This window comes from Amblyomma maculatum, chromosome 1, assembly GCF_055883805.1.
Source record: "Amblyomma maculatum isolate TAMU_Amacu chromosome 1, ASM5588380v1, whole genome shotgun sequence".
Lineage (NCBI taxonomy): Eukaryota > Metazoa > Arthropoda > Arachnida > Ixodida > Ixodidae > Amblyomma > Amblyomma maculatum.
In genome coordinates, this window is record NC_139344.1 from 224,435,701 (window position 1) to 224,463,036 (window position 27,336).

Here is a 27,336-nt window from a genome sequence, read left to right on the forward strand (position 1 = left end):
CACGCGCCAGAACTTGACACCAACTTTTGCGGAGGTCACGATGCAAACGCACTCGTCTTGGTGGCGGCCTCCGGACCATGCGTTCCGTTCGCCGGAAATTTCATTCTTTGAGAGCGAATTATATCAATGGGAAATGATGCATTGGCATCAGAAGCTAGTCAGAACCAACTTTTATGAGTTACTGTTAGCTTTGGTGCTTCAAAAATTTATCAACACGTTTTTCCTCAATTTCTCAAAATCAAAATATTGAGGACGGTACATGTTTGGAGGTGCGATATCTCTGGTTCTACTTATGATATTGCTGTAATTCCTTTTGCACCAGAAAGGTAAACTCATGTACAATGCAAAAATATAAATGAACTTGTGGTACTTAATGTGGAAAGTTTTTAAAAATTTCATGTTTTCTGGAGTGTCAAGGTGGCTTTTTGGTCTGTGAACTTTGACAAGCTGTAACTTTGGTTAAAATGGAACCAGGACCTTCAATCTTGATTTTTGCATTCTCTGTGTGTTCTAAATTGATTTGATATGTCAGGTTTTATTATAGCTCCTGTAGTTTTACTTACAGCTCATCTCCAAACAAAGAACATAAAGTGCTCAATATCTTCAGAACTAAATGGCTTACATAAAGTTAATGTGCATATTTGAAATCAGCACAAAGAGCTGCATAAATGGTGCAACTTTCATCAAATTCTACCAGTAAATAAAAAATATTGTCTTAAGACCAGGGTCCCACGATCTAAGATGACAATAATGTTAAAGTGTGTAAAAGTGTGCGATTACCAAAGTGAATTTATGTCAAGTCCAAAATGCAATGCACCTACATAAAGCACTATTATAAAAAAATGACTCATCTGACAAAAGGCACCCAAAGGTTTTGTGCTATTAATGTGGCAATATTTCTGTAAATAAATTTGTCTCTGTCACTAACTCGCCTATCACAAGTGCCAGATTTGTCTATTTCTATGAGCTAAAGAGAAGAACAATTGCCAGTATACAGCAAGATAGCTAATTGTGCCAGTGAACAAAAAAGATGTTTCTCTCTAAACAAAAATTACTTGGGTGTGAAACTTACTTACTGATAAAAAATTTCATCTATGCTGCAATTCAATTTTTTGCACCAAGTTACACTTGTCAATTGCAACAACCTAAAATACTGTTTCTGAATAATAAACAAATAGCCAAAACCAGTGCTCCGGTTTTCCAGTATGTGAAGGCATGCTATGATACTAAATGGCTGCATTATGTATAGGCTCAGTCAGAAAAATATGAAGCAAGCTTTCTCTCATTCTGTTCAAAAAATATGAGGGCCTTATAGATATTTTTGCGAGTGCACCAGTGGCATATAATAAAAATATCAAATTCCTTCATATTGTTACGTGGAAGATTTACAGTCCCAAAGCACGGGCAGCACGGACAGTGGAACCGGGGTCAGCAAGGGTCTGGTCGGGGCGAGGTGGGGAATAGCGAGGGGCATAGTCTCCGCGGCGGTCAACGTAGGTGTACTGACAAGATGGCATGTACCAGCGACTACGGCAGTGGCGGGAAATGTGGCCAACGCGAGAACAAGTAAAACAGATGGGGTGATTGTCGTGGGTACGCCATTCATTTGGGTTGCGGTAACGATATCGGGGCGAGAAACCGGCGTTGGTTGAGGTGGCAGCAATTACCGGAGGGGCAGGTCCTGAATCCGTGGTGTCGGTGGTGCTGGTAGAAGGGAGGCCCATATTCGCAACCTCTTGGCGAACAACAGCCTTAATAAGTGATATGGCAGCCAGGGTGTTGTCGGGTGTATGCGACAGCGAGGCCGCGGGAGCCATTGCCTCAAGCTCTTGGCGGACAATGCGCGTCAAAGTGCTGTCGTTCGCAGGCAGTCGAGGAGTCGGGATATCGATACAGGAGGAGCTAGCAGCTGTGTTCGGCAACCGGTCGAAACGGTGATATATGCGCTTCTGTTTCGCCTGCTCAAAACGTCGGCACACCTGTAGCACAGAGTCCACGGTGGAGCAATCCCTGCACAACAGGAGGTTGAAGGCATCGTCGGCAATGCCTTTTACTATATGGCCGACTTTATCCTCCTCAGGCATGCCTTGGTCGACTTTGCGGCATAGAGACAGGACGTCTTGGATGTAAGTGAGATAAGACTCCGTAGACGTTTGGGCCCGAGAGGCGAGCGCTTTTTTGGCGGCAATATGGCGGCCAATAGGCTTTCCGAATAGGTCGTGCAGCTTCTGTTTGCAAATATCCCAAGATGTTAGCTCGTCTTCGTGGGTTTCAAACCACACCTGCGCGGTCCCAGCCAAGTAAAATATTACATTCGCGAGCATGAGTGTTGCATCCCACCTGTTGTGCTTGCTCACGCGCTCGTATAGGGCTAGCCAGTCGTCTACGTCGACGTCGTCGGTCCCGCAGAAGGTTCCGGGATCACGGGGGTGGGCCATTACAACAGCAGGGGCGACGGCTGTAGAGGTAGAGGCGTCGGTAATCATCGTGGTGGTTCCGATGTGGCGGCCGCTGCGGAGATCCAGTTTGTGACAGGGGATCGAATAGATTCACCTCCACCAAGAGATGTTACGTGGAAGATTTACAGTCCCAAAGCTGTCCGCACAACTAACGTTGATGAGGGCACCGTTTTCACAACACTCAGTGTCGTCGTCTTCTCGGAGTCTGTTGCACTTCTTCATCCTCATCACGAACAGCGAATACAGCTAGGCAACAATATTTTTACTAGGTCAAGAATGAGGGGAATTTGATCGCCGAAGCATGCCTTGTCAATATTAAGATTGCAACTGCACACCCACTGTCACAAGATTATGGAACACAATGTTGAAAAATATATTTGATTTCTTTGTTCCACATTTAATGGTGCACGATATAATTGACAAGCTGCCAATTAGGCTGCCTGTAAGCAATCCAACTTGCAAGTACAGGTGGGAATTTTTGGCAACTAATATTCTGCCCTATAAACTTTGACTGCAGCTATTACTCGATCTTGTGACCTCACCTCAAGAAGCCTCATCTTCATCTGAACCTCATGATGTTCCTTGATCACGTCAGGCCTTGTTGATCGTCTGAAAAAAAAAAAAAAATGCTCTTATTGCTACATGTGCTGACAAAGCATGGTGCACAGGTTATTTGAGATAAAAACACTCAAAGAGTGGCTAGCCAACATTTTCACTTAATATTTTTATATGTGATAGACCCATGACTACACCTAGCAGATCTGCAACTGCTATAAAATACGCTTATGCACACAGCACATTTGTTATTCAAGATTTCTGTAGGGCGCAACTCTCATATAAAAACGGCATTTTTCCAACAACAATGGGGTCCAAAATATGCACTTCCCCTTTCTGCAACAACCCCTCCTCAATGACCAATTAGCTTGCATCTGCCAAATGTCTCATTGCAAGAAGCCACTTCAGCACTGTATAATGATGACGTCTTTGTGTGCTAACTGTTTTTGGAAGGATGTGAATGGAATGGCACGTCATGAGCACGGTAGTACCATGTGTTACAAACAGAAGCCACTGTGCAATAACGCTGCACGGAATGTGCCACACAAGACACGCTTGATCTGTGTCGACTCTTCCCCAAAAATACTAATGCCAAGTTGAAGGGCAAGCGACCCTTTTATATCCTCTTCAGCAGCTGTGTGCACCCATCAAATTTGGTGTCACTCTATGCTCCCGCCCTTGTTTCAAATGGGCTGAGAAGCAATGTGAGCACTCAAAGATGGCCTTGAACAGACAACTCGCACCATCTAGCAAAAGCGCAAACAAACAGTGAATATAGATCTCTCCACCTGCTACGGACCTGCACTGCAATTCTTCTTTCTTGAGGTGTAATATGTCGTGATAGAAATGGTGTTCATATCAGCTAATGCTTAAGGTTATAACTTGCACTTGCGGTTTTTCTTAAATATGGCTCGCTGGTTTGATTTGTGGGGTTTAACGTTCCAAAGTGACTTAGGCTACGAAAAACGCCATAGTAGAAAGCTGCAGAAATTTCGACCACCTGGGCTTCTTTAACGTGCACAGACATTGCACAGAACACTGGCGCCTCGGTTTTCACCTCTTATCGAAAAGCGGCCGCTGCAGCCAGGATTCAATCCTGCATCCTTGGGCAAATATGGCTCTATGTCGTACAGTGAACAATACATGTGTACAACTGTACACATGGCGCTTCAAAGATGCCTTTTCACATTACGTTACTATTTTATTTTCTTTAATTTCAAAGTGGCCAGTGCACAACTTATAAATATTTTATGCATTCAGGTGTTAGAGAGCATTCAGTAAGCTGCCAGAAGGCATCGACTACATCGGCTTTAGCTTTTTTGGCTCGAATAGCCGACAGGAACATCTCAAATGAGGACTTCTCTAACCTCAGTCAATTCGAAGAATCTGCCGAAATTATGGCTAGTAAGGCTCTCCATAACACAAAAACAATTTTAAAGTTTTGCTTTTTACTTCTTAAATACTTCATTTTATTCTAGGGTGCCATAAGGAAGATTCTTTGCAAATAGAAGCGATAATGAAGAGAACATTTAGCTGCCACCAACCAAAAGAAATAAAGCCCCCGGTGAAGTGGATTAGAAAAATTCGCATGGGGTAAACTCTACATCCAGCTGCACCTCTAACCGAGGATCACCTACTCTGTAGCTGTTCGACTACTATATGAAGTACTACGCGAGAAATTTTTTTATAACCTAGCATTTTTCATCAATGCTTGTACGCTGCAAAGAGATGTAAATGATATAAATGCCACATCAGAAGAAATCAAAGCTTTCATTGGCGTTATGATATGCATGGCAGTCTTGAAATTTCCAAGGATCCGAATTTACTGGCACGACACACGAATACTGTGTATTGATGATGTAATGAACTCCGAATGATTTTTCAAGCTTCGAGCAGCATCACTGGCATCGATGCTCCACAGAATCCAATTAAGAATAAGCTTTGGAAATTGGCACCAGTAACTGATAGTGTCAGATGTAGATGTCTTGAAATGGAACCCTTTGCAGAAGGCAGTATTGACATACAGATGGTTCCCTTTACAGAAAGGGTCCTCAGTGAGAAATTCGTAAAAAATAAACAAAACCCAGAAGGAATTAAATATTTGTTGGCTGAACTCGGTTCGACGGTAACAAACACTGGCCCCTTCACTTGAACGCCAATTTCCCACAAAAGTGTCGAAACATTTATTGTGTTTCGAAGTCTTGAGTTCGCTGTCACAAATGTGGAATTTTCCTCTGCCCAAGTGCCGGAAAGGTCTGCTACTATGAATTTCACACCAAAAATTATCGGCCGTCAAGGCAGACGAACCGAGAGGCAATGAAAATGCATGATTAAATATTTATGCAAGGCTAAGACTAACTGAAACTAGTTGGTCCATGTGGAGGTGTTCATCAAAGCCTTTGTGGTCCTGAGACAATATTTATGCAAGGCTAAGACTAACTGAAACTAGTTGGTCCATTTGTAGGTGTTCATCAAAGCCTTTGTGGTCCTGAGACACCATGTGTACAAATGTACATATCCCAGAAATGTTTTGTTGGCTAAATAAACAGGTTCCTATTGATGCCATTCAGTTTGTATCCCTGTTAGAGACAATATTTGAAGGAATCGAAATTTTCCTTCAAGTTTTTCTTAATTCGCGCCTGAAGGGGATATATAAAAAGATATTTCAAAGAACAAAAATAATTATTGTGAAAAAGCAAACTTCTGCGCTCACTCACAATGCTAGTTTTGCATGCTTTGGTTATGAAGAAACTAACTATTTGGCGAGATGTCTCAAGAATTTTGCCCCAAACTCACAAAACCTCTAGAATGTATTTAGTCGTTCTTGTGAATGTCTAAAATTTTATCCTTTTTATGAACTTCCAAATCTTCAATCAATTTGCACCCGTTTTTTTGTTGAAATTTGAGAGTCTTTGTCCCACCCAAACTTAAGGCAACTTTTATGCTAGCTGTATGTAAACCCATCTACTGAACAATATATTGGTAATAGGCACATCCATTACCAATAATGATTGGATTGTTAAAACGTTTATTATTACCGATAATGAAATATTATTGCTCGAAACAAAAAAAAAAAAAAAGACCAGGAACTGTTCACAGTAGCTAAAGAAATTGTTGTTGTGTAGGGTTGCACATAGGCTTCCAAGGCTACCATGCCCCAAGCATGGGGTTGAAAATTCGTCTGTTGCATGTAATGGACTAGAGGTTCTAAAACGTTTTCTTGCCTCAAGGGTCTCCAAATGCCATCAATATACGCCACGACCCCCTCCCGTCCCCGCCATCACAATCGGGTGATGTTGCTTGTGCATGGACCCCCTTCCTTCCTTTCTCTCTTAGTTATTTCATAAGCATTTCTTTTCTGAAGTTTGGCAATCAGGGTTTTATTAAATGCTTGCTTCTCACTTCAATCAGACATGCACACTTTTCTGCCTTGATTTGGCCCGAGTGAATCAGCTGTGTGACCCATGTCTTCAGTTGCTACTCGCGCGAGTGCACATGCCCTAATAAGCGTCTAATGACGGAGCCACTTGGCACACTGCCAGGTTCACTGGGTGGGCTGCCATCACAAGTGTTCCTGTCGCGACTAAACAAGCAGGTGGCGCACAGCTCCTTGATGTAATTGCCGAGGTCTGTGCAATGGACAGTGCCTATGCTGATAACACGAATCTGAGGAATGAGCAAGGAATCTAACACTCTGAAAAATGGGTTTGAAAGAATCATGCACTGTGTCTGGCTTGCTAGTATAGCAAAAAGTGGGACAGGAGCATTGGAGGGGGCAGGAAGGAGGGTTTAAATCTAGTGGGAGCTCGCAGAACCCGAGAGAGCAGCCTGCACAACCTAGTTTGAGAAACTCTGTGTTGGACCATAGTTTTTCAAATCTACAATTCGTTTCAAGACGTTTGCTTCTTTTAAAGAATTAAAAATAAATGACAAATTAACAAGAGCATCCTCCCCAAAACCTACATTTGCTGAAAAAGATTGTATTTGTAGAGAAGGAGTATAAAAGGTTTTTTCTTTAGTGTATCGAATTATCTACATGAGCCTAAGACAATGTTCATGGCGACGTCTTCGCATGCATCACACAGTGGCCTATTGTTTTGTCAGTATGAAGTTATATGTAAGGTATGCGCATCCTATGTGAAGATTGCATAAAATCAGTTCTTTAGAACATTCCTGGTGAGTGCATGATTTCGATTCTTCCAACCCAGAGCAATTTATTATTCACTTTGTTATTCCAAGCGGACTGCCATTATCCCTCAGTTGGCAATGTACTAATTTCATCATCATTGGCTATCATTGCCTTTGATTCCGACATGACTCCAAATCCAGGAGAATTCTATGCTTAGCGTGGCTGTTATGTTCTGTATAATATCTCCAAGTAGCAGTGCAACTGCATCTGATCTGAAATGCTGTGAGTATATGCCCAGTGTAAAGCAACGGCCACGCCACTGATGGCGGAGTTGGTAAGTAAATCCAGGAGCGGAGCCGGCCGCATCAAAACAGCAACCGCTACTAATGCACTGTGACACAAACTATAGGGCATCTCCAGCAATAGTTCTTCCTTGGGGAAATGTTTCAAAGCTATAAAAAATCGCGTTGTAAATTATATCTACCTTATCCCAGCTCAGCAAGCAATGTGACCAAGAGCGTACTGTTTGAGTTCACTTTGTATTAGCAAGCCGCTTGTCATTCCTGTCTTATATTTCGATATGAAAGCACCTGAAGAATATCTGCGCATCATCGTGAATTACCTGACGATCACTACCATTCGAAAATTAGGTGCAGGGAACAAAATGTGTTGGTTAGTGTCTAAGCCTGTAATAGTAGTTCATTTATTTAGTGCAGTGCTGCATAATTTTTTGGTGACTTTGTAGTCGTATGGCTACGCCTGGGTGAATGTCAATGAGTAATTACTCCCTAATCTGCTCCACCTTGGGGCACTCCCCTAAAATATTCGATCAACAATATTCCCACTTCGAGTTATTGATTAATTCGCTCTCGCCTTACCATCTGACCTGCTGACCGTCCTGGTTAGCTCAGTTGGTAGAGTGACTGCCCCGGAAAGGCGGTAGTCTCGGGTTCGATCCCCAGACCAGGACAAAGTTTCTTTAACTATGAAGTTTCTGAGAAAGCTGTATAGCTTTCCTTTGTAGCCGTATGGCTGTGCCTGGGTGGACGTCAGTGAGTAATTACTCCCTTATTACATTTCATAGGCCCTGAGCGCAAAGTAAAAACGGATATGAGCGTTAGGTACGAGACTTAATGATTTAAACACGGTGCGCCAAGCACATGGTACATGCATTTATTGGACTACAAGCGGTACTTGTTAGGAGCAGCATGTCTAAATATTTTGTCCTTTTACCTAAGCGCATAAACTTTAAGAAGCATAGATTTTATTGAAGGTTCTAAGTGCTCACTTTATCACGTTTCACCCATTTCAGACTGTACACGCTGTGAAACGTGTCATTGCCACGATCCGATCAATCGTCACAACTAATCTGTAAGGGGGAGACGGGGGGGGGGATGGTTTAAACATGTAGGTGCTTAATTTCAATTTATTTATTTCCCATGTATACATGGCGAGGGTTGAAGGGAAAAAGCCAGTAATTGTGGCTTGGCATACCCCTCGGCCCCTACATCGCCTATTAAGACCAGAACGTGACTGTGTTGTCGGACCCCATTCGCATCACCAATTCAGTTGGTCTACCTTTATTCAGCTTGAACCAGCAAGCCTCCTCGATATATGATCGTACCTATATCTATCTCACAACACTAAAATCTTGGGTTCAGCTTCCACTCATTCAGTCAATGGGCATTCGCTAGGAGCCGCCATGATTGCCTAGCAAGCCATCGCCACCATGCAAGCAGTGTCATAAGTTTTTTCATAAGTCATAAGTATCAAAGGTTTGGTTGGTTTGTGAAGTTTAATGTCTTAAAGCAACTCAGGCTATGAGACGCCGTAGCGGAGGGCTCCGAAAATTTTGACCACCTGAGGCTAACATGCACTGACATCGCACAGCGCAGCAATGCCTTTTCATTTTACCTTTATTGTGGAGCTTCGAACGTCATGGTTTGTTTACGATGACAGATAGTGAGGATGTTAAACTTATTATGACAGGTAAATATTTGCTTCCAAAGGGGATTGTTGAGGATGTCCAATTTAAAATCAGCAAAAACAGGTGACAAACAAAGCAGCTCATTTTTCCAGTGCTTGGAGAACAATATACGCACTTTCCTATGTTGAGCAGGCAGAGATCGTTGCACAAAATAGTACCTGCGAAAACACACTAGTGTTTGTTCACTTCACCAAAAACTACAGTGAGCATCAAAATCTCAAATTACCAAAAATGGCCCTGGTAGCTATTTAAAGAAGCTTCTGAAACATTAAGGTGGCTGTCAGATGCAGCCTGAGGTAGAGGCTAACAGAGCATACTGTGATTATTTTATAATGAAAGAGGTTACTGCAATGGCTTCATATTTGGTTTCAATATTGCAATTTGCAATATTGCTCTGAACGATAGCAGCACCTGCAAGGGAGCCTTCTTGACTGCTCTCTCTCACAATGACAGGACAGTTCTAAGAAAGAAGATATAAAAGTGAAAGATGGAGAGGAGGACAAGAAAAACTTGGGGGACACATAAGCTATGTTGTTAAGAATGTAACATGACAGCGTTCATGTGTTCAATTACCAATCACAATTACAGATCACCAATTACAAATCACTATCGATCACCCATCATCAATAATAATTACCAATCACTGACCAAGTTACACTCCGCAACATACTATGCCACTGAATTATTTGTACACGCGCACCATTTGTTTCAGCACAATGAATCACGATAACAGTCTTTCCTTCCGTGTATGTATCTGATACTTCATTAGCATACTAGCAATTACTTTACCATCAGAACACATCTCCAACACATGCTACTATGTCACATGCCGCAACGCATTCACTAGTCACCCTCTAATACACTGGAACCAAAAGCCATCACGGCCCATGCATAGCGTGCCCACCTCACATGCAGAGGGCCCGAGTTCGACTCCCAATATCCTCCTAAATAATGTGCATTCATTTTATCAAAATATTATGGCATTCTGAATTACCCCTCTTACAGGAACCTCCTCGCCAATTTTGGCTTCATTTGGAACCTTCCCTACTTGATGTCAACATTTTCAGGTTCCTCAGGTTATTTCCGACTGCTGAATAACAGAAAGAAGAGGAGGATGACCATGCCGGCTTTTCTGCCTCACAGGCTCCTCAATGCAACTGCATTAAAAGTGGCTGCTATTTCTCTTTGGTTGTGTCAGCCCTGCGGTGCCATTTACAGGAGGGCCAGAGTGGTATGTTGCCTCTGCCAAGGGCCTTGAAGGTCCATTCAGCATCGCCACCAGGACACCCTTTTTCTCTGGATACGGCGATGCCACACACAACTAAGCACGGGAGATCGGGGTCCGTGGTATCACATAGTGCACCAGAAATCTACTTCAAGAGATGCCCTATGTGGGGGAAATTATTTTAAGGCGAAAGCCATTCTAGGCTCATGAAACGAAACCCCATGCGTGAGATTTGTCATATTCCGCAATATGTGTCCTTGCCTAGCGTTCCTGCCATCTGCAAAGCCACACTTGAACGCGCACCAAGGAACGCCACGCGACAGGAGCGATGGTGTACCGTTCAAACTCCCACTTGCTGTAGAAAGTGTAACAGATACTGCGCCTTTCCTTTCCCGTAAACCAATTATAATTATATGTAGCACTGCAACGAAAGTCGACAAGAGGCAAATGATGAGAGACAAATGATAGGAGAGGAAGGGTAAGTGAGCTTTTGCCATTCTCCTCTTAAAAGACATTTTAGAGACCATCTATTTTTTTATTATTTATTATATTTACTCCCAAAATTGCACTATATGACTAGTCTTAAAAACATGCTCAATAATATTGGCGATATAATAGACACAGCACCTTTAAAGAGACCCTTCTGCAATACTTGGCACAGCATGTAGCTATGAGGAGGTGCTTGATGCAATGTGTATCAAATCCATAAAGTTTTCATTTCTATTGCACAAAGGTACGTAGCAATTAAACCAGCTTTAGGAATTCGGAACTAAATGCACAAATTTGAAAGCCTAATGAAGACAACTTCATTATAGGTGACTTATACCCCTGTCGCACGGTCATTTTCAAAGGCGATTGAGTCGATAGCCTTTGAGATTAAAATCGCGATTGAACTCTGAGTTGTGCCGCTGCCACACGGCAAAACTCAAAGGCTGTTGAAATAGCTCTGGTGTTTGGCACCAAACTTTTGTGGTGCCACTATCGTTGCTTTCGGTTTTGCTTAAAGAACTAAAATATTTTTATAAATGAAAAATGAAATATAACTGTTGCCTTTTTTTTTAGTAACTGTAGGTTTTTAGTTGTTATTAACGAACAACTTTTGTTCTAAAATGCTTCGACGGTCATACAGCTGTGCTTTTTATTGTGTTAGCTTTTCTTGGCAGCGCAGGTTACAGTGGTAGAGACTACAAAAATAATGCGCCTTAAGAAAGAGTGATGTTATTTTTGTTATTACGCATACTAATATTTTACTGCACAAATTAAAGATATGAAATAATAACACTTGTTTATGTTTTTGTAGCGTAAACGTGCTGTGCCCGAGAGTGCACGTGGCGCTCTCGTATGCATTATTCGTGTGCATATTTTGAGAAGATCTGACCATACATGATGTACACAATTTCCAAGCTAGCACTGCCAATGGCTTAGTTAGCTGCCACATGCGAACACTGAGTGGCAAAGAAAACATGTGCTGTTAGCCATGCATTTTTTCATTCATGAACATAGCAACCCCATTTTTATCTAAAAATATGAGTTGCTTGGATGAATAAATATGATCATATTTGTGACTCTCTGGATTGCACTTTTCTGTCAAGTTAGCAAAAAAAAAAAAAAGAATTTAAAAATAGAGAAGAAAGTTAGAAACTACAAGCTATCTAGAAGTGCCTCGGGAGAATTCATAAATTTGTTCTATAAAATTTTCAGAGAGCCCCCTCCTCCTCCTCACAACATTCATAAACAAGTAAAACATTTTCCACTTTATAAAATATAAAAATATTAAATACATTAAATTGTAAACCAGCCACTGCAGGCCCCAAAACAAAAACTGCACAAATGCAGTTTCAATAGCCACTTCCTCTTACCGAAAAGAATGGGGAATGCAAGTATAAAACTTGCTGCATGCATCCATCAACTCCTCCTCGCTACTATGCTTGTTAATGCACTCTTCAATCTTGCAGAGTGCCTTGTAGCCTTCACGTATCTGCTCCCTCTTAAGCTTTCCTGCAAATAATTGCACACAAGTCACTGCAATAAAAGATGTCTAACTACCAGTGTACCTTCAGTCATTCATTCCAAAGTCATTCTGGCAAAACTTACCCAAGGGCATTTTGATCACATCAAATTTCATATCAATCAAATTTTCTTCCATTTCTTTGACATTTGATATTAATGCCATGACATCCTGGAAAATACATAAAGCAGAAACTGTCTCCCAAGCTGCTTGAAAGAGGAGTAACTTAAAACCTTGACAGTACTTACTTTCACGCTGGGCTCAAGCTTGCTTTTGATAGTATCCTTTGCAAGGTCAGAGATCCTCTTTTCAATGTTGCCACTCTCAGACTCCTTGAAAACCAAAGTGAGGCATTAAGACAAGTGCCCCAGACTTTCTAGTAGTTACATGCATGTACTCACTGCCTTAGTGTAGTCAATCTTGATCATATCATACTTTCCATTGTACTTAACAAAGTTGCGGTGTTTACACCACTCATTCTTCGTTTTTTGATAAAATCTAAATTAAAAGATAGCAAACAGACCAGTTAAGCCATTAAGAAACAATTTTAATTTCACAGCAATACTAGTAAAAAGTGGCTTACTTGGTCTCAAACAGCAGTTGTGCCTTGACGTTGTCATTACCACACGGGATTAATGAGCGAGCTCCTTTCTCTCCGACGCGACCCCATCGGAACCAAACATAATATACGCAATTTTGTTGGTCTTGTAGAAGTTGCATTTCGAAAAATTTGTTCATATTTTTTTTCAAGCATACTTGAGTGAGCATGGCATTGTAAATTCCGTTGCTGTTCGAGTAGACAATCACAGATTTCCCTAGACCGATACACTCAGGGGAAACTTGTGGGAACACCAGTCCTGTTGGCATATCCTTTGGCTGTTGTACTGCCAGATAGAAAAAAAAAATAGAGGGAAAAATTGGCTGATGAACCAAAAGGAAACCACAGCAGGGCCACCTTTCTGCGACTCATACAAGATAGAACAGAAGCAACACACCACATATCAAAAGAAAGGGACACAGAATGATACTGTATCAATTGGTTTCACTTGTAAATCATGCGTTGTACAGCTCCAATTTTTGCCTTGCTAAAGAAGCACCCCAACTACAGAGCCACTGCGGCAGGGGAAAGCAGCATAAAAAAAAGTTGTGGAAAGAAACATTCTGAACAAATACCGAGCTTACTGCGCTGATGAAGCTCCACTGGGTTAATGACTTGAGCTTGATACAGAGTGCAGACTCTGTTTCTCAGTCTCAGTGCAGACATGATTTAACCAGCTTAATTCTATGTAAATGGTTATCCAGAAGAAACACTAGACAGTGAGTGCATTTGCAAAATGTGCATTAATTTTTTCTGGAAAGTTTATTCCCACACTCTAGTTATAAAGAGTAAGAAAAGAGTAAGCCAACGGTCTAGGTCAAGGTCATCTTCCTCGGTTAAAGCGAGACATTTGTTCTCAAGCGAGAGCCTGAACTCCTGTACTTTTTCTCTTACCATAAAATAGTTTATGAAGTTCTTCCTCATTTCTCCATCTCCCTAAACTTTTTTCTACCTATTCAAGCTCCCCCATATCCGTTTTCCGGTCTCCAGTTAGTGCAACAAGGTACAGTAGACAACCAATTTTACGAACTCTCTAGGGGCCACGAAAACATCCGAAAATCTAGGCAGTCCAAAAAATCAAATTTTGTAGAGGAAATCACTCTACATAAACTTCTGATCGCCACTATGATGGAGGAAGAGATCACTAGGCTAGTCTGGTGCTTGATAGTCTTGTCGCACAATGTTTACACAGACAGTGGGCGGCAACCGGTGTTTGATGGCTGCACTGTACCTCGCTGGCTTAGATGAAGTCCATATGCAAAAGCGAGCCTGCTGCTTTGAGAATTCGCTGGCTTAGATGAACTCCAGATGCAAAAGCGAACCTGCTGTTTTGAGTTTGCTGAACCGCTGCATTTTGAGTTTGCTTCATGGCATAATCTTATCTGCTGTGCAGTGATGTAAGAATCCTCTAAACGCGGCGGGGCCGTATGCACAGCTACCGTGCCACACTATGTTCAGGGCCCCATATTTCTAGCTTTAAACTTTTATATAATCACATTTTCGACCCTCTTGATGCCTGGATTATTAATGTCCCACAGTTCATGTTATATGTTGTTTATTAGCTGTGGTGTCGCGGCGAAAGCGAATGAAGTCCGAAAAATCAAGCAATCGGTCACGATGCATCCAGAATTTCGGGAGTTCATATACATTAGTTGTACGGAGCTCATCGCGGTGCCGCGAAAAAGTCTGAATTATCACTCCGAAAAATCAGGTGTTCGAATTTTTGGTTGTCGACTGTATTCATAAACAATATCATTGTGCATATCCTGCTAACACAGTTGCCTCCTGCTACTCCTAGAACCTGTGCCCCTGCTACCTGCCCGCCTGCCTGCTTCTTGCGCCTATCAGTATGACGCATTGAACTTGGCACACTGCTGTTTCGATATCTCCCTATAACCTACTGACCATCTTGTCATCATGACTGAATACAGGTGTAGGCCTCGACAACTTTCAACTTGTACCTCTTGAAGTTCATTAGGTAACTCAACTTCTTGCTTATGATGAAGAAATCACTGATACTGCCAGCCATAGCCTGACTGAACATGTATGTCTATTTTGGTTAGTATTTAACAACAAAAACGCTCATAAGCGGGATGCATGACATTTTGGCCATGTAAGTTCTAAGTGGATAACCTTGCAGACTGATTTTGTTTTATGCAATCACTTTTAAATGATTGGCAAAAATATATCTTTGAATAAAACCTGCAAACCTCTGAGCATTTCGGTACCAGTTTCAGTTTCTACATATAAAAAAAAAAATTTCCCTGTTTTAGTGGTCCTGCTTTTTTTTTTTTTTCATTCTTAATTTTTAAGTTTCATAATTACACTTGTTTCCATGCACGTATGTCTATTTTTGTTTGCAGTTAAGAACAAAAACGTTCACAAGAGGGATGCATGACATTTAGACCACGTAGGTAGTGTATAAAGGAGCGCTCCCACGCGAATTGAACCTGCAGGCTACATCTCGGAGCCTCATGTACTTTTATGCCTTCACCTCGTTGTTTACGCGCTTTAACTACATGGGAAAGGTAAAAACTTGTTTGCAACCTTGCTTGACAGGTGACCAACAGCGCATCAAGAAATCCTCCTGTCACTCTATCGATGCCGCAACAAACGCGAGGAAAAAAAAAAAAGCGAGCAGATGCACAAGCAAAAAAAAATAGAGAAGGCTAAGGAGGACCTTGGCTTTAAATGTAGCAGATTTTAACCCTCTTGGACAACGCAATATGACGGATGTAGCTACATGAACTCTTTTTTATTCTTTTTCTCGAAACTCAGTTATCTCCCATTTTGGCTCACACAAACATTCGTAGAGTTTTTCCCTGAATAGATATTTTAATGAAACTTTGCACACTTATTGTTCATATATTGGGCTGTGCAATTACCTACGAAAAATAAAAATATACAACAAGTTTTATTATTGTTGCATTTGTTTTAAAAATGTTCCTTACTAAAAACCATTGTTTTTTGTAATTATTCCATTAAAAAACAGCAATTGATGATACTGCTACCGTGTGAAACTTTCACTTCGCACACGGCAGTCTTCGTCACCTTGTCGCCGGTCCTCATCATCTCGCCCGGAAGACTAACCAGCGCGACCGATGGAGGTGAGGCCGCTGGAACTTCGCTCTGTACTGATATTCCTCCCCCCCCCCGTCTTAATGCTTAAAAAAGTTTGTGTGGTCGTTAATGGCCTATCTACATTAGCTCTCGTTGATACCGTTGCAACTGTTTCTGTGATTAGTACGAGATTTAAACGCCTGCTGGAACGCAAAGTGACATTCAAGTGTGATGAAACTCAATGTTTTGTAGTGTCAGTAATCCTCTTGGAGTATGTAATTTTGAAAGGGGTGGAGCCGTTCATCAAGCGGAATTCGTTGCTATCTCTAGCTTTACCCATGACATCATTTTAGGAATGAACTTTTTGAAGGTTTGCGGAGCCACAGTCGACTCCACAAGTGGAGAGATTTATTTTGAGCGTATGAATGTGCCTAGCCTCACGGGAAGTGATGCCAAAACGGTGTTTTGTGCCATCGCGGGCTGCAGTATGTATTCCGGTGTTCACTGCCCCTGGCAAAGGTGAAATGTTTGAAGCACTAGTGGAACCAGTGAGTGGATTCAACCTGCTTAAAGTACAACGTTATAGTGCCACACTGTTTGATATCTGCAGTTAATGGCAGTGCGTGGTTGTGGACAATTCACCATCTCAACCCGTTGTTTTACCAAGTAGCTTAAAACTTGCTTTATGTGAACCTGATGCACCTCCAGCTGTGGCGTCAATCTTGGCTACCCCGGCTGAACCCGTTACAGAATCCAGCACTGAACGTATAATTCTTGGCATGATCAACGCAACTCTGAGCACCATTCAACACCGCTTACTTGTAGACATTCTGGTGCAGTACTCTGTTATCTTTGACTTCTCCCAGCCCCGTGGACCACCCTCTACTCCCAAGTCTTGTACCTGCCACACTATCGATACTAGTTCGTATCGCCCAATTCGTCAAAAGTTGTGTCACTGCAGGAACACAAAGTAATCCACGAGCAAGTCACAGAGATGCTTGAGAAGAAGGTCATTCAGGAGTCATCCAGCCCTTGGGCTGCTCCTGTGATCCTTGCCCGTAAGAAAGATGGCACGTGGAGATTTTGCATGGGCTACTGCCGTTTAAATGCCATCACAAAAAAGGATGTCTACCCTTTGCCTCGCATTGATGATACCATAGACTGCTTCTCGGCGCTTATTTTTCCTGCGGAGATCTGTATCAGGTTACTGGTAAATCCCAGTGCATCCGGAAGACAAAGAAAAATTAGCGTTTGTTACACAGGATGAACTTTTTTTATTTTAATGTTATGCCGTTTGGACTTTGCAACACGCCTGCGATGTTTGAGAGATTTATGGATTGCGTAGCATGAAATGAGACACAATGTTACGCTATCTTGATGACATCATCATTTTTGGTAAAACGTTTGGCGAACATAACAACCACATAGCGCACATATTACACTGTTTACATAATGGCTGACAAGTCCTCAATTCTAAGAAGCACCGCTGTGGCGAGCATTAAGCATTGGTGCATGGCCCTCTCGATGAGCAGCAACGCGCCTGCGATGCTTGAGAGATTTATGGGCCCGGCATTGCGTAGCATGAAATGAGACACAATGTTATGCTATCTTGATGACATCATCATTTTTGGTAAAATGTTTGGCGAACATAACAAGCACTTAGCGCGCATACTAGACTGTTTACATAACGGCAGACAAGTCCTCAATTTTAAGAAGCACCACTGTGGCAAGCATTAAGCATTGGTGCATGGCCATCTCGATGAGCAAGGTGTGAGAGCAGACCCTCAGAAAATGGCAGCTGTGGAGTTATTTCCAGCACCACGGACAGTCAAAGAGGACCGCAGTTTTTTGAGGTTATGCTATTTCCGGCGTTTTATTCACCGCTTCGCCAACATCACCTACCCACTGACGTGCCTTCTTCACAAAAAATCTTTGTTTGAATGGACTGCCGAGTGCGATGCCTCATTCTGCCAGATGAAGTTTCTATTGACCTCGCATCCTGTTTTCCGGCATCTGGATCCCTCTGATGCAGACTGTCTCTCATGAATAAGCCCGTTATACTAAGTGGCACGGGCAGAGGCTCTTAATTTTTCTTTCCTTTTCATGCCTCAACATAATATATGTCTCTCATGAATGCTGCTACCCTTAACAAAGTATGACAGTGACAATTTCAATCATTGCATTTCAGCTATCGTCCCAGAGTTTCCTGATGTTGAGGTGTTTAAAACTGAGCGACATGAAGATCCAGCTCTACAGCCCATTTGCCACCGCATGCAACCAGGGAGTTAAAAGACCGTTTCTGTATCCGCGACGGTCTCTTGTGGAAAAAGAACTACTCTCCTGTCAGCCCATGATACCTGCTCATTGTTCCAATGGCTCTGTGCTCCTCTATTTTACATGTGATGCATGACAACCGTACATCCGGACATCTGTGATCGGCTCGCACGCTCCGTCGAGCTCAAGAGTGGTTTCACTGGCCGAGAATGCGTTCCACGACAGAACGATATGTGGCTAGCTGTACGCAGTGTAAGCGCCATAAACGCCCTACCTCCGCTTCACCTGGCCTACTTCACCCTGCGACACCTCCCAGCAGTCCATTCAAACAGGTCAGAATTGATCTGCTTGAACCTTTTTACAAACTTGTAAACAGCAATTAGTGAATCATGATATGTGCACACTACCTTACTCGCTATTGCGAAACAGCTGCTCTACGCTCTACGATCAGATACCGTGCATCAAGTGTCGCCGTTCCTCCTGAACTCTGTTTTCTTGCGGCATGGACCACCATGAGCAGTAATCAGTGACCAAGGCCGTCAAATTGACGGTTGACATCGTTGAGGAGCTACTACATCTATGCAGTCACCTACAGGCACTCAACACCATACCACACACAGCCAAACAGTTTGATGGAATGCATAAGTAGGGCACTGGCCAACATGCCTGCCATGTATGCGGACTCGGATCATAAGAAATGAGACACCATACTGCCCTAGGTCACATATGCTTCCAATACCGCTACTCATGAAACGACCGGATACAGTACAAACCTCTTGTACGCTTGCCTGCCGCACTACACCCTGGACACAATCCTGCCATTTTCTACAAGTGAAAATCTGGATGTCACCAAGATCCTGTCCTTGGCTACAGAAGCTCGTCGGATTACCCGCTTGCAATGCATTGCATCACAACAGCGCTTCAAGGACCACAACGATGGCCACCGCCGGCATGTTATGTACACTCCAGGCGATATTTTCTGGCTATGGCGTCCAGTCCGGCGTCAAGGCTTGCATCAAAAGCTACTGGCCCACTACGATGGCCCTTACGTTGTTGCCGCCAGAGTTCGCGACATCATGTATGAAATTGCAAGCGTTACCACAACTGGTCGCCGTTATGGTGACTGTCACAAGTCACTCGTCTGAAGCCATGCCACTGTCGGGAGACAACATAACTCACCCTGTGGGCTTCGAAGACCTGACTTCACATCACATGTCTGGTGCGACCCTGTCCCGATTGAAAGTTTCGGGCCGTAGCATCTTGGTGGAGGTTTGCTAGGTACATCCTAATTAACAAGAGATCAGCCTGAACCTCTCGGAGTCGATGTCTTGCCGGCCTACAACCTCACCGAGATGTCCCTAGATAGAGATGCCACACTTAGGCCTACACCCAGCAGTTCCTGGCCGCATTACCGAGAGTCCCGCTCCTTCACGCGAGCAGCTGGTGATGGCATGGAGAAATGGCTCACTCACTACCAACGAGTGAGTTGTTATAACAAGTGGGACAATAACGAACAGCAGGCGAACGTCGTTTTCTCTGTCACGGACACAGCCCTGACATGGCATGAAATACCTCAACATTCTTGTCTCGCCTTGGGGATTCCCTGGCGAAAAAAGAAGAGGGGCTGAGCAAACACTGATCCACAGGGCTCAGCTTCCCGGTGAGATGTGTACACAGTATATTGAGGCAATACTGAAACTGTAAGGTCGCCTCGCATCGTATGTCCAATGAGGACCAAGTGGGCCATTTGCTCAAGGGTTTTGCTGAAGACATCTATACGTCCCTTATCAGCAAAGAAAGTCTACACTCCACCAGCTTGCGGCGCGCATCCCACAATCAATACGCATTGAGTGGGTCCCACGGGATCTGCTGCCTTCCCAAAGTCAAGCTGATTTTGCAACCCGCCTCGTGAACCAAGACACATCAATCCCACGGCTTCTCGAAGTCGACGACGCTACCCTCCTTTTGTCAAGAAAGGAGCACCTCTGGCGTCGCACACGTGCACTTATCCCTCCGTATGCGATATCCCTTCCCCGCGGTCTCACCCGTGCAGAGGAGGTTGCGCTTAGGAGGATCCGGGTCGGTGTTGCCCTTACACCAGCTGTCACTAGGACGTGGTCATACTTCCAACAACCCCGCCGGGGTGGCGCAGTGGTTACGGCACTCGACTACTGTTCCCAAAGACGCGGGATCGAATCCCGGCCTCGGCGGCCACTTTTCGATGGAGGCGAAAAGCAAGGCGCCCGTGTGCTGTGCGATGTCAGTGCACGTTAAAGAACCCCAGGTGGTCGAAATTTCCGGAGTCCTCCACTACGGCGTCTCTCATAGCCCGAGTTGCTTTGGGACGTTAAACCCCACAAACCAACCAACCAACCATACTTCCAACACTTATATCCTCGCCCAGGATGCCCGATCTGTAACAACGAAGATGTCGAGGCCGACATCCACCACTTGCTGTGGGACTGCCCAGCGCTCAAGCCAACCCGAATCCGGCACCTGAGCATAGCTGGCCTATCAGCAATCAATCCTGCCTCATACGTCACTTGGACGCAGGGACCTCATCATCGCTCACTTCTGGACTTCATAAAATCAGCCAACCTTTTTCCATTCATTTAATCATTCATTCATCCTTCATCTCATACCCTACTGATGCCCTGAGGCAATAAATATAGACTAAAAAAAAAAAAAAAAAGTCTAAACTCCGTCGCCGATGTCGTACAACATTGTCCAACATTTGAGAATTCGAATATGCGGCAAATAACATTGAAGTTCGGTCGCTTGGACGCAGTGACAACAGTTGTTGCCATTGACACAACTTCCGAAGCCACTGATCTCACCTTCACTATCTGCTGGATAGCTCAAGAAGAATTGTCCCACTCCCATGCACTCCCTTGTGATCACACATTCACTTCTATGCAGCGATTGGGAGAGTCTTTTTGCATCAACGCAACAGACTTTGGTAGCACCACTTCCACTTCTTCCACTACTAAAACCCTGTTCTTTCACTGCGTCGTCTTCGCTCCTCCGTGACAATATTGTAATTATTTTGGTTCTTTGCCCAGCTGCCATCTTTATGCGTATACTGCAAAAGGAATTTTCGTTGTGGCGAATTATATGAGAGTTAAGATTGCTGACGTGGGATACATATTTAGTAAATATCCCGACCTCGGCGGTAGCTTTTCGATGGAGGCGAAAAGCAAGGCGCCCGTGTGCTGTGCAATGTCAGTGGAAGTTAAAGAACCCCAGGTGGTCGAAATTTCCTGAGTCCTCCACTACGGCGTCTCTCATAGCTGAGTCGCTTTGGGACGTTAAAGGGCCACTGTCCAGGGAAGGCCCTTTTAAGCAAAGGAGCCCAGTGTTTCGATCAGGTACCGGAGATAGTCTGTGCAAAATGCTACAGTGACACGCACGCCGCAAAGCATCGAAAATACAATTCAAAGCTCGCTCATGCTCTCCTCCGGGAAGCCAGCCTCCCCGTTTCCTGCGCTGGCCCGACAAGCCACAGTAATGACGTACATACCGCGAACGACGTCCATTGGTTTGTCTCGCTGACTGACGGGAGAAGGATGGGTGTCTACCGCTCGCAGCGCGCTTTTCCCTCGCCACGGCCAGACTGAATCCAGCGGCGCGCGCTCCCTCGACAGTTGTTTTTTTTTCGCGCTCGCGGAGAGCCACGCCCCACCTCCCGCCAAACGCGGAGGAGGAAGGGGAATTTGTCTTGCGGAGGCTAGATGACCTCGGGCAGGAGAGTGAAAAACCTTTGCGAGGGAACGGAAGGAGAGAGGCATGACAGAATCGGGTGATTGCGGTGGCTGTAACTGCGTTATTAGTTACTCTTTTCAAAAACATTTTGCGGCCTTGCGTTCTAGGGGCGAAGTCTCACAGTCACCGGGGAAGAAAATATTTTCGACCGGAGGGTGGACAGTGGGCCTTTAAACCCCACAAACCAACATATTTATTAGATTATCTGAAAATAAAAGTAAAAAAAAGATCCTTTTTTGTATTTGAACTTTCTGATTGGAATACAAAAAGGCCATTCTTAATACAGACCACTAATTTCTTCTTTGTCTTTGATATTAAATTTGTTTTTTCCCGAAAAGTGGCTTACCTATATTAAGGACCCTCAGGACTCTTGCCATTGCATTACATAAAATTACATGACCTGCCCATGTCCATTTCTTCTTAATTTCTAACAGAATGTCATTAACTCTTGTTAGTTCCTTGACCCGAAGTTTTTCGACCACCTGGGGTTGTTTAACGTGCACTGAGATCGCACGGCAGCACACAGGCCCCTTGCTTTTCGCCTCCATCGAAAAGCAGCTGCCGAGGCCGGGATTCGATGTCGCATCCTTGGAAGGTATTAGAATGAGTAAGTGATTTATAATTATACATCTGCCTACAGCAAATAGTGACTGCATATCCTGGCCACGTTCAAGTCACGAAACAGTTTTGCTAACTTAGTTTATTTCACCCAACACGCACACATGTAGAGAATGGAACCCAGATGAAAATCGGCACCTAAGCAATTTGAGTGTGTAGGCGACCCTAAAGCAGCTTGCAACTCTGAAAGAGGCAAGTATACAATAGTTGCATCCTGCCAGTGCTCACAGATATGGCAGAAACTTGCAGACCATTGGAAATGTTTGATATTAGGTTGAAGAAAGTGCAGAAAACTGTGGAACTTAAAATGATAGGGGTAGCATTACAGGAAGACAGCATTGTGGGTTAACAAAGAAACTTGCATAAATGACATCCTAGCCGAAATTAAGAGGAAGAAATCGCTATGAACAGGGCATGTAATGAGAGAAACACACAGGATCCTCAACGTAATGAAGCGGTTTTCAAAAGATAGTAAACTCGGTAAGGAGTGGTAGAGAGTCAGGCAAAAGAGATTAGAAAAATTACAGCATAGAGCGACTGCCAGTCAAAAATAATTAAAGATCATCAAGATAAGCTTTTGTCCACAAGTGGAAGCAATTGGGTTGATGACAATGACGACCGCACACACACACACACTTTGCTTCTACTTGTAAGACACATGTGGATTCTTCATTAAATGGTTTTTCAGTTAAAATACAGCAGTAAGTTTGCAGTATGTTCAGCTAACATTTTTCCATACTTTTTTTTTTCAGGTTGTTTTTTACAGCAACACATTCTGTTTGGCAGTGCATCTCCACACTGTTACTTGGTTTAGCCGGCATTCAAAGGGTTTCAGGTCTTTCCGAAGTACTCAGGTACTGCCCGAGAAAGCCTGGTACTGCTACCAGGGAGGAAGGAAGGGAGGGAAAGGAAAGGAAGGAAGGAAGGGAAGGAGGAATAGAGGAAGGATGGGAGGAAGGCGCAGAAGGGGGTACACATCTTTTTTATAATCTTATTCAGATGCCGATAAACCAAAAACGCTATGATCAGTCTTTTTTCTTCACCAGGACAACTGGTGAAGCCGAGAGCTCGATAATGTCCTTTTCAAGCACTCTGGTAACTGGCATTGATGATTTGGTGTTCAGCATGGGACATATGGTAGGGTCGACAGCATATAGGCGAGGCATCACCTGTGTCGATGCGGTGCATCAGTGAAAGTTTGGCCCAGAGGATTGTTGCCGAGGTCAAAGATGTCCGAAAGAGATTCTAGAAGTTTCCAAAGCTGGGCAGTTTAGACAAGATTGAGATCGGAGGCCAGCATAGGCGTGAAGACATTCTCGGAAAGAGAGGCCTGCTGGTGATGGGGTGTATTGTTGCTCACTGATGTAACGTCCAACGTAGCGACTTGGCATAGAGAGAGTGGGGATAGTGTGGCAACACAAATGCCGCATGCGAGAACTTGAGAATAATAGCCGAAGCTCAGAAATGGCAAAAAAGTGTGTTCTCCTTGATGGTGACAAGGATATGGGGCAGTGCAATTGGGTGAGTCAACAGCAGGTCTAGGATGGGTACAATGAGGTAGTCTCCATTGGAAACGGGAACGGGTGGTGCCAGTCTAACAAAAAAGGCAGCTGTGCATAAAAAACATAGCGAGCAATGGGTGAGCACAGAATCAAACAGAGGAAGTTCCAGGTGCAGGATGCCTTGGGAGCAGTCAATGAGGGTGGAATGGTCAGTCAGAAAGTCTAAAACAAGGATGAGGTCATGGGCACATGTCTTCAGAACACTGAACTGTACCGGGATACTGTGTCTGGCTTGGACTTAAGTGACACATAGCCCTTCGACAGCAGGCGTTCCACCATCTGCGAGATGCAAATGGGTCGCCGCAGGTATGAGGACTTTGCAGAGATGATGGCGAAGGGCAGCACTCATCACGGATACATGCACACCAGTGTCATTAAGTGCACAAAGAGGAACACCATGAACAGCAACATCTAGTAAGTTAGGTCCGGGGAGTAATAGAGGGTATCTGGTTCGAGGCGTCGATGCAGCGTTACCTCTTGGGACTGCATCAACTAGTTTCCGGAAGTGGAGAGTTTATACGAGGCAGCAGCCGAAAGGAGAGACGACTGCAGTGAGTGAGCGCACCAGGCTTGCGGCAATGTGCAGCATGAAAAGGATCAAGGTGGATGGAAGGAGGATTCAGACGCATTGAACTGGGATCGGAGCGAGAAGCGGCGCGGCGAGTCAGGATGGTAACGAGAAGAGAAGGTGGCGCTGGGAGGAGTATGCCATGAGCTGCGGCAATGTCGTGAAATATGGCCAGAGCGAGAACATTTGAAGCACATTGGTTGATCATTTGGAGTGTGCCATTCGTCCAGATTGCAGTAACGTCGAGGATAGTAATAGGACGGCCGGAAAACATGGCGACAAAGTTGATGAATTGGTTGGCTACCGACGGCATGCACTATGGAAGGTAGGTTTAAGTTGGCAAGCTCCTGCCTCACTACGGCCTGAATCAGCGACATCATAGGGAGTGTGGTGTCTGTAGTGGTTGGTGGTGATGTCGCAGGTGCCAGGGCTTCCAATTCCTGATGGACGATTATTGTCACAGTGTCCGTGACGTTGCGCGAGTCCACACGCTCTCGAGATGATGGTTGCTGTTCCTCGCAGGAGGATGTCACTGCTGTGTTCGGCAGCATCGAAAACTGCTGGGAAAGGTGGCGGCTTTTCACCTGCTCAAAACGGTGGCACTCATCAATGATGGTGTCGATAGTGGAGGAACCTTGCAGACAATCAAGTGAAAAGTGTGATCAGCAATTCCTTCGAGGACGTTGCCCACCTTATGATCTCATTCATGGTACCGTTGACCTTATGGCAAAGTGCCAGAATGTCTTGAATGTAGGCCACATAACTCTCCACAAAGATTGGGCGCGACATACCAGCTGTATTTCATTTGAGTGATCGTAGCCTCCCCTTGCAGATGTCCCAACTAGTTACCTGTTCTTCATGGGTTTCATACCATTGGTTTCATGGGTCTTATGCCATTGAGATAAAAGATTATGTTGGCTAGCATAGGCGTAGGATCCCAGCGGTTGTAAGTGCGTACTCTTTCGTACAAGCCCAGCCAATCCTCAACATTGGTGCCGTCAGTGCCGGTAAAGGTGCTAGGGTCACGAGGCCGCACCGTTACCATGAAAGGAGTGGTATTGTTGCTGCGTGACTTGCCAGGTTGAGTCATGTTGGCAGTCCCGGCCAGGCAACCACTGCATAGCTCTGTGGTGCGAAGACTGTATTCAGCACCTCCACCAAAAATGTTACGTGGCTTGGGGTTAGGCCCAGCGCACAAGAAAAGGCACACAGCAAAAAAAGACTGCCCACCACAGCACAGCATAGAGCGAGCGACATGCACCAGCACTTCCTCTTCCCTCATAGAAATAGTTTGGAGCATTAAATGGGGCAGCTAACTTGGATATCGCTGCATTAGAATTTAGTAGAGGTGTGCGAATATTCGAAATTTCAAATATGAATCAAATATGTTCGTTATTTGACTGATATTTGCAATCAAAAAACTATATTAGAAATTTCTGAATATTTGAAAATTACTGAACACAGAAAATTTTCGAATACACCACAGTCTCCCCCCCTCCACTGCGTGCTTCATCGCAATGCTGGACCGCGTGGGCTGTGCAGAAATGCATCTTCAAAACACGACGGGGCCCTTTTATGCGGAGGGACCTTCCCTTTTGTGAAGAGAGCCTCCCCGACAGAGTGCGTAAAGCGAAGCCCTTGATGAAACCGGGGAAAAAATGTTCTTACTTCAGTTTCATCTCAAATGCAGACATCCATTGTACAGGTGTTCAGCATACAAAATTACTGTGAAGTTTTCAACAATTTTTCAGACCCATCTGATAAGTCAAGCTTTCATTTAATTCAGGCATTTTTCTAGTGCCTTGAAAGCCAAATTAGTGAGTTTACTGCTTTCAGCAGCAATATGACAGCACCACCTGATTTCATGCAGATCCGTTCTGCACAAAAAACCGGCATAGGAAATTCTGTATAAAATTTATACGGGATACCTCAGTACGGTATAAACTGTGCAGTTGGAATTTAATCTTATTTGCAAATATACCATGCTGATTATTAAATAAACAAGATGGACAATGTTTGCTATTTTTTCAATTCTAACTTTTTCCATTATCATATATTCTATATGATGTTCGAACGCATTTTCTTCCCATATTCGTATTCAATTCGCATTCGAGAATTTATATTTACACATCCCTACAATTTAGGGATAAGTTTTTATAAACTTGCTATACATTTTTCAGTGTTTATTTAGGAACAAAAATTTAGTGTTTTCGCCTGCCAAATATACATTCTTGATAGATGAACTACTGACTCTTATTGATAATTTATAGCAGTAATACTGGGTGGTCTGCCTCCTGTGTTTTTGTCAGCATGAAAAGTTTATTTACCAGTAATTAAACGCAAATCATTGGAGCTGCGCATGTAGAAAAAAATCCTATCGTCATTAGTATGTAATGCAAGTTATACGAGATAACAGACAAAAACGCAAGTACAAGTTTACTTCTAACAACTATCAACATGTTATTGCCGAGCTGTAATGATGGACTGAGCAACACTGAGTGTTGCTTGCGACTGAGTGTTGATTGCAACAA

General features: G+C 43.8%; 1 protein-coding gene across 6 annotated transcripts in view; it reads right to left on the bottom strand.

Annotated features, from left to right (window-relative positions):
- The window catches only part of LOC146205744 (poly [ADP-ribose] polymerase 2-like), an 81,057-nt gene that overhangs the window by 33,538 nt on the left and 20,183 nt on the right, over positions 1-27,336 (bottom strand). For 5 of the 6 annotated variants that reach the window (XR_014704249.1, XM_084590408.1, XM_084590403.1 and 2 more), the window contains 6 exons: positions 12,947-13,247; positions 12,765-12,861; positions 12,612-12,695; positions 12,450-12,534; positions 12,215-12,377; positions 3,002-3,068 (listed from right to left, as the gene is read on the bottom strand). Coding sequence is in view for 5 of the 6 variants with exons in the window: in XM_084590408.1 (XP_084446534.1) it covers positions 3,002-3,068; positions 12,215-12,377; positions 12,450-12,534; positions 12,612-12,695; positions 12,765-12,861; positions 12,947-13,247 (797 nt within the window). In the remaining variant the exon portion in view is untranslated. The remainder of the gene's footprint in view (positions 1-3,001; positions 3,069-12,214; positions 12,378-12,449; positions 12,535-12,611; positions 12,696-12,764; positions 12,862-12,946; positions 13,248-27,336) is intronic. The other variant, XM_084590405.1, reaches the window with a different exon arrangement.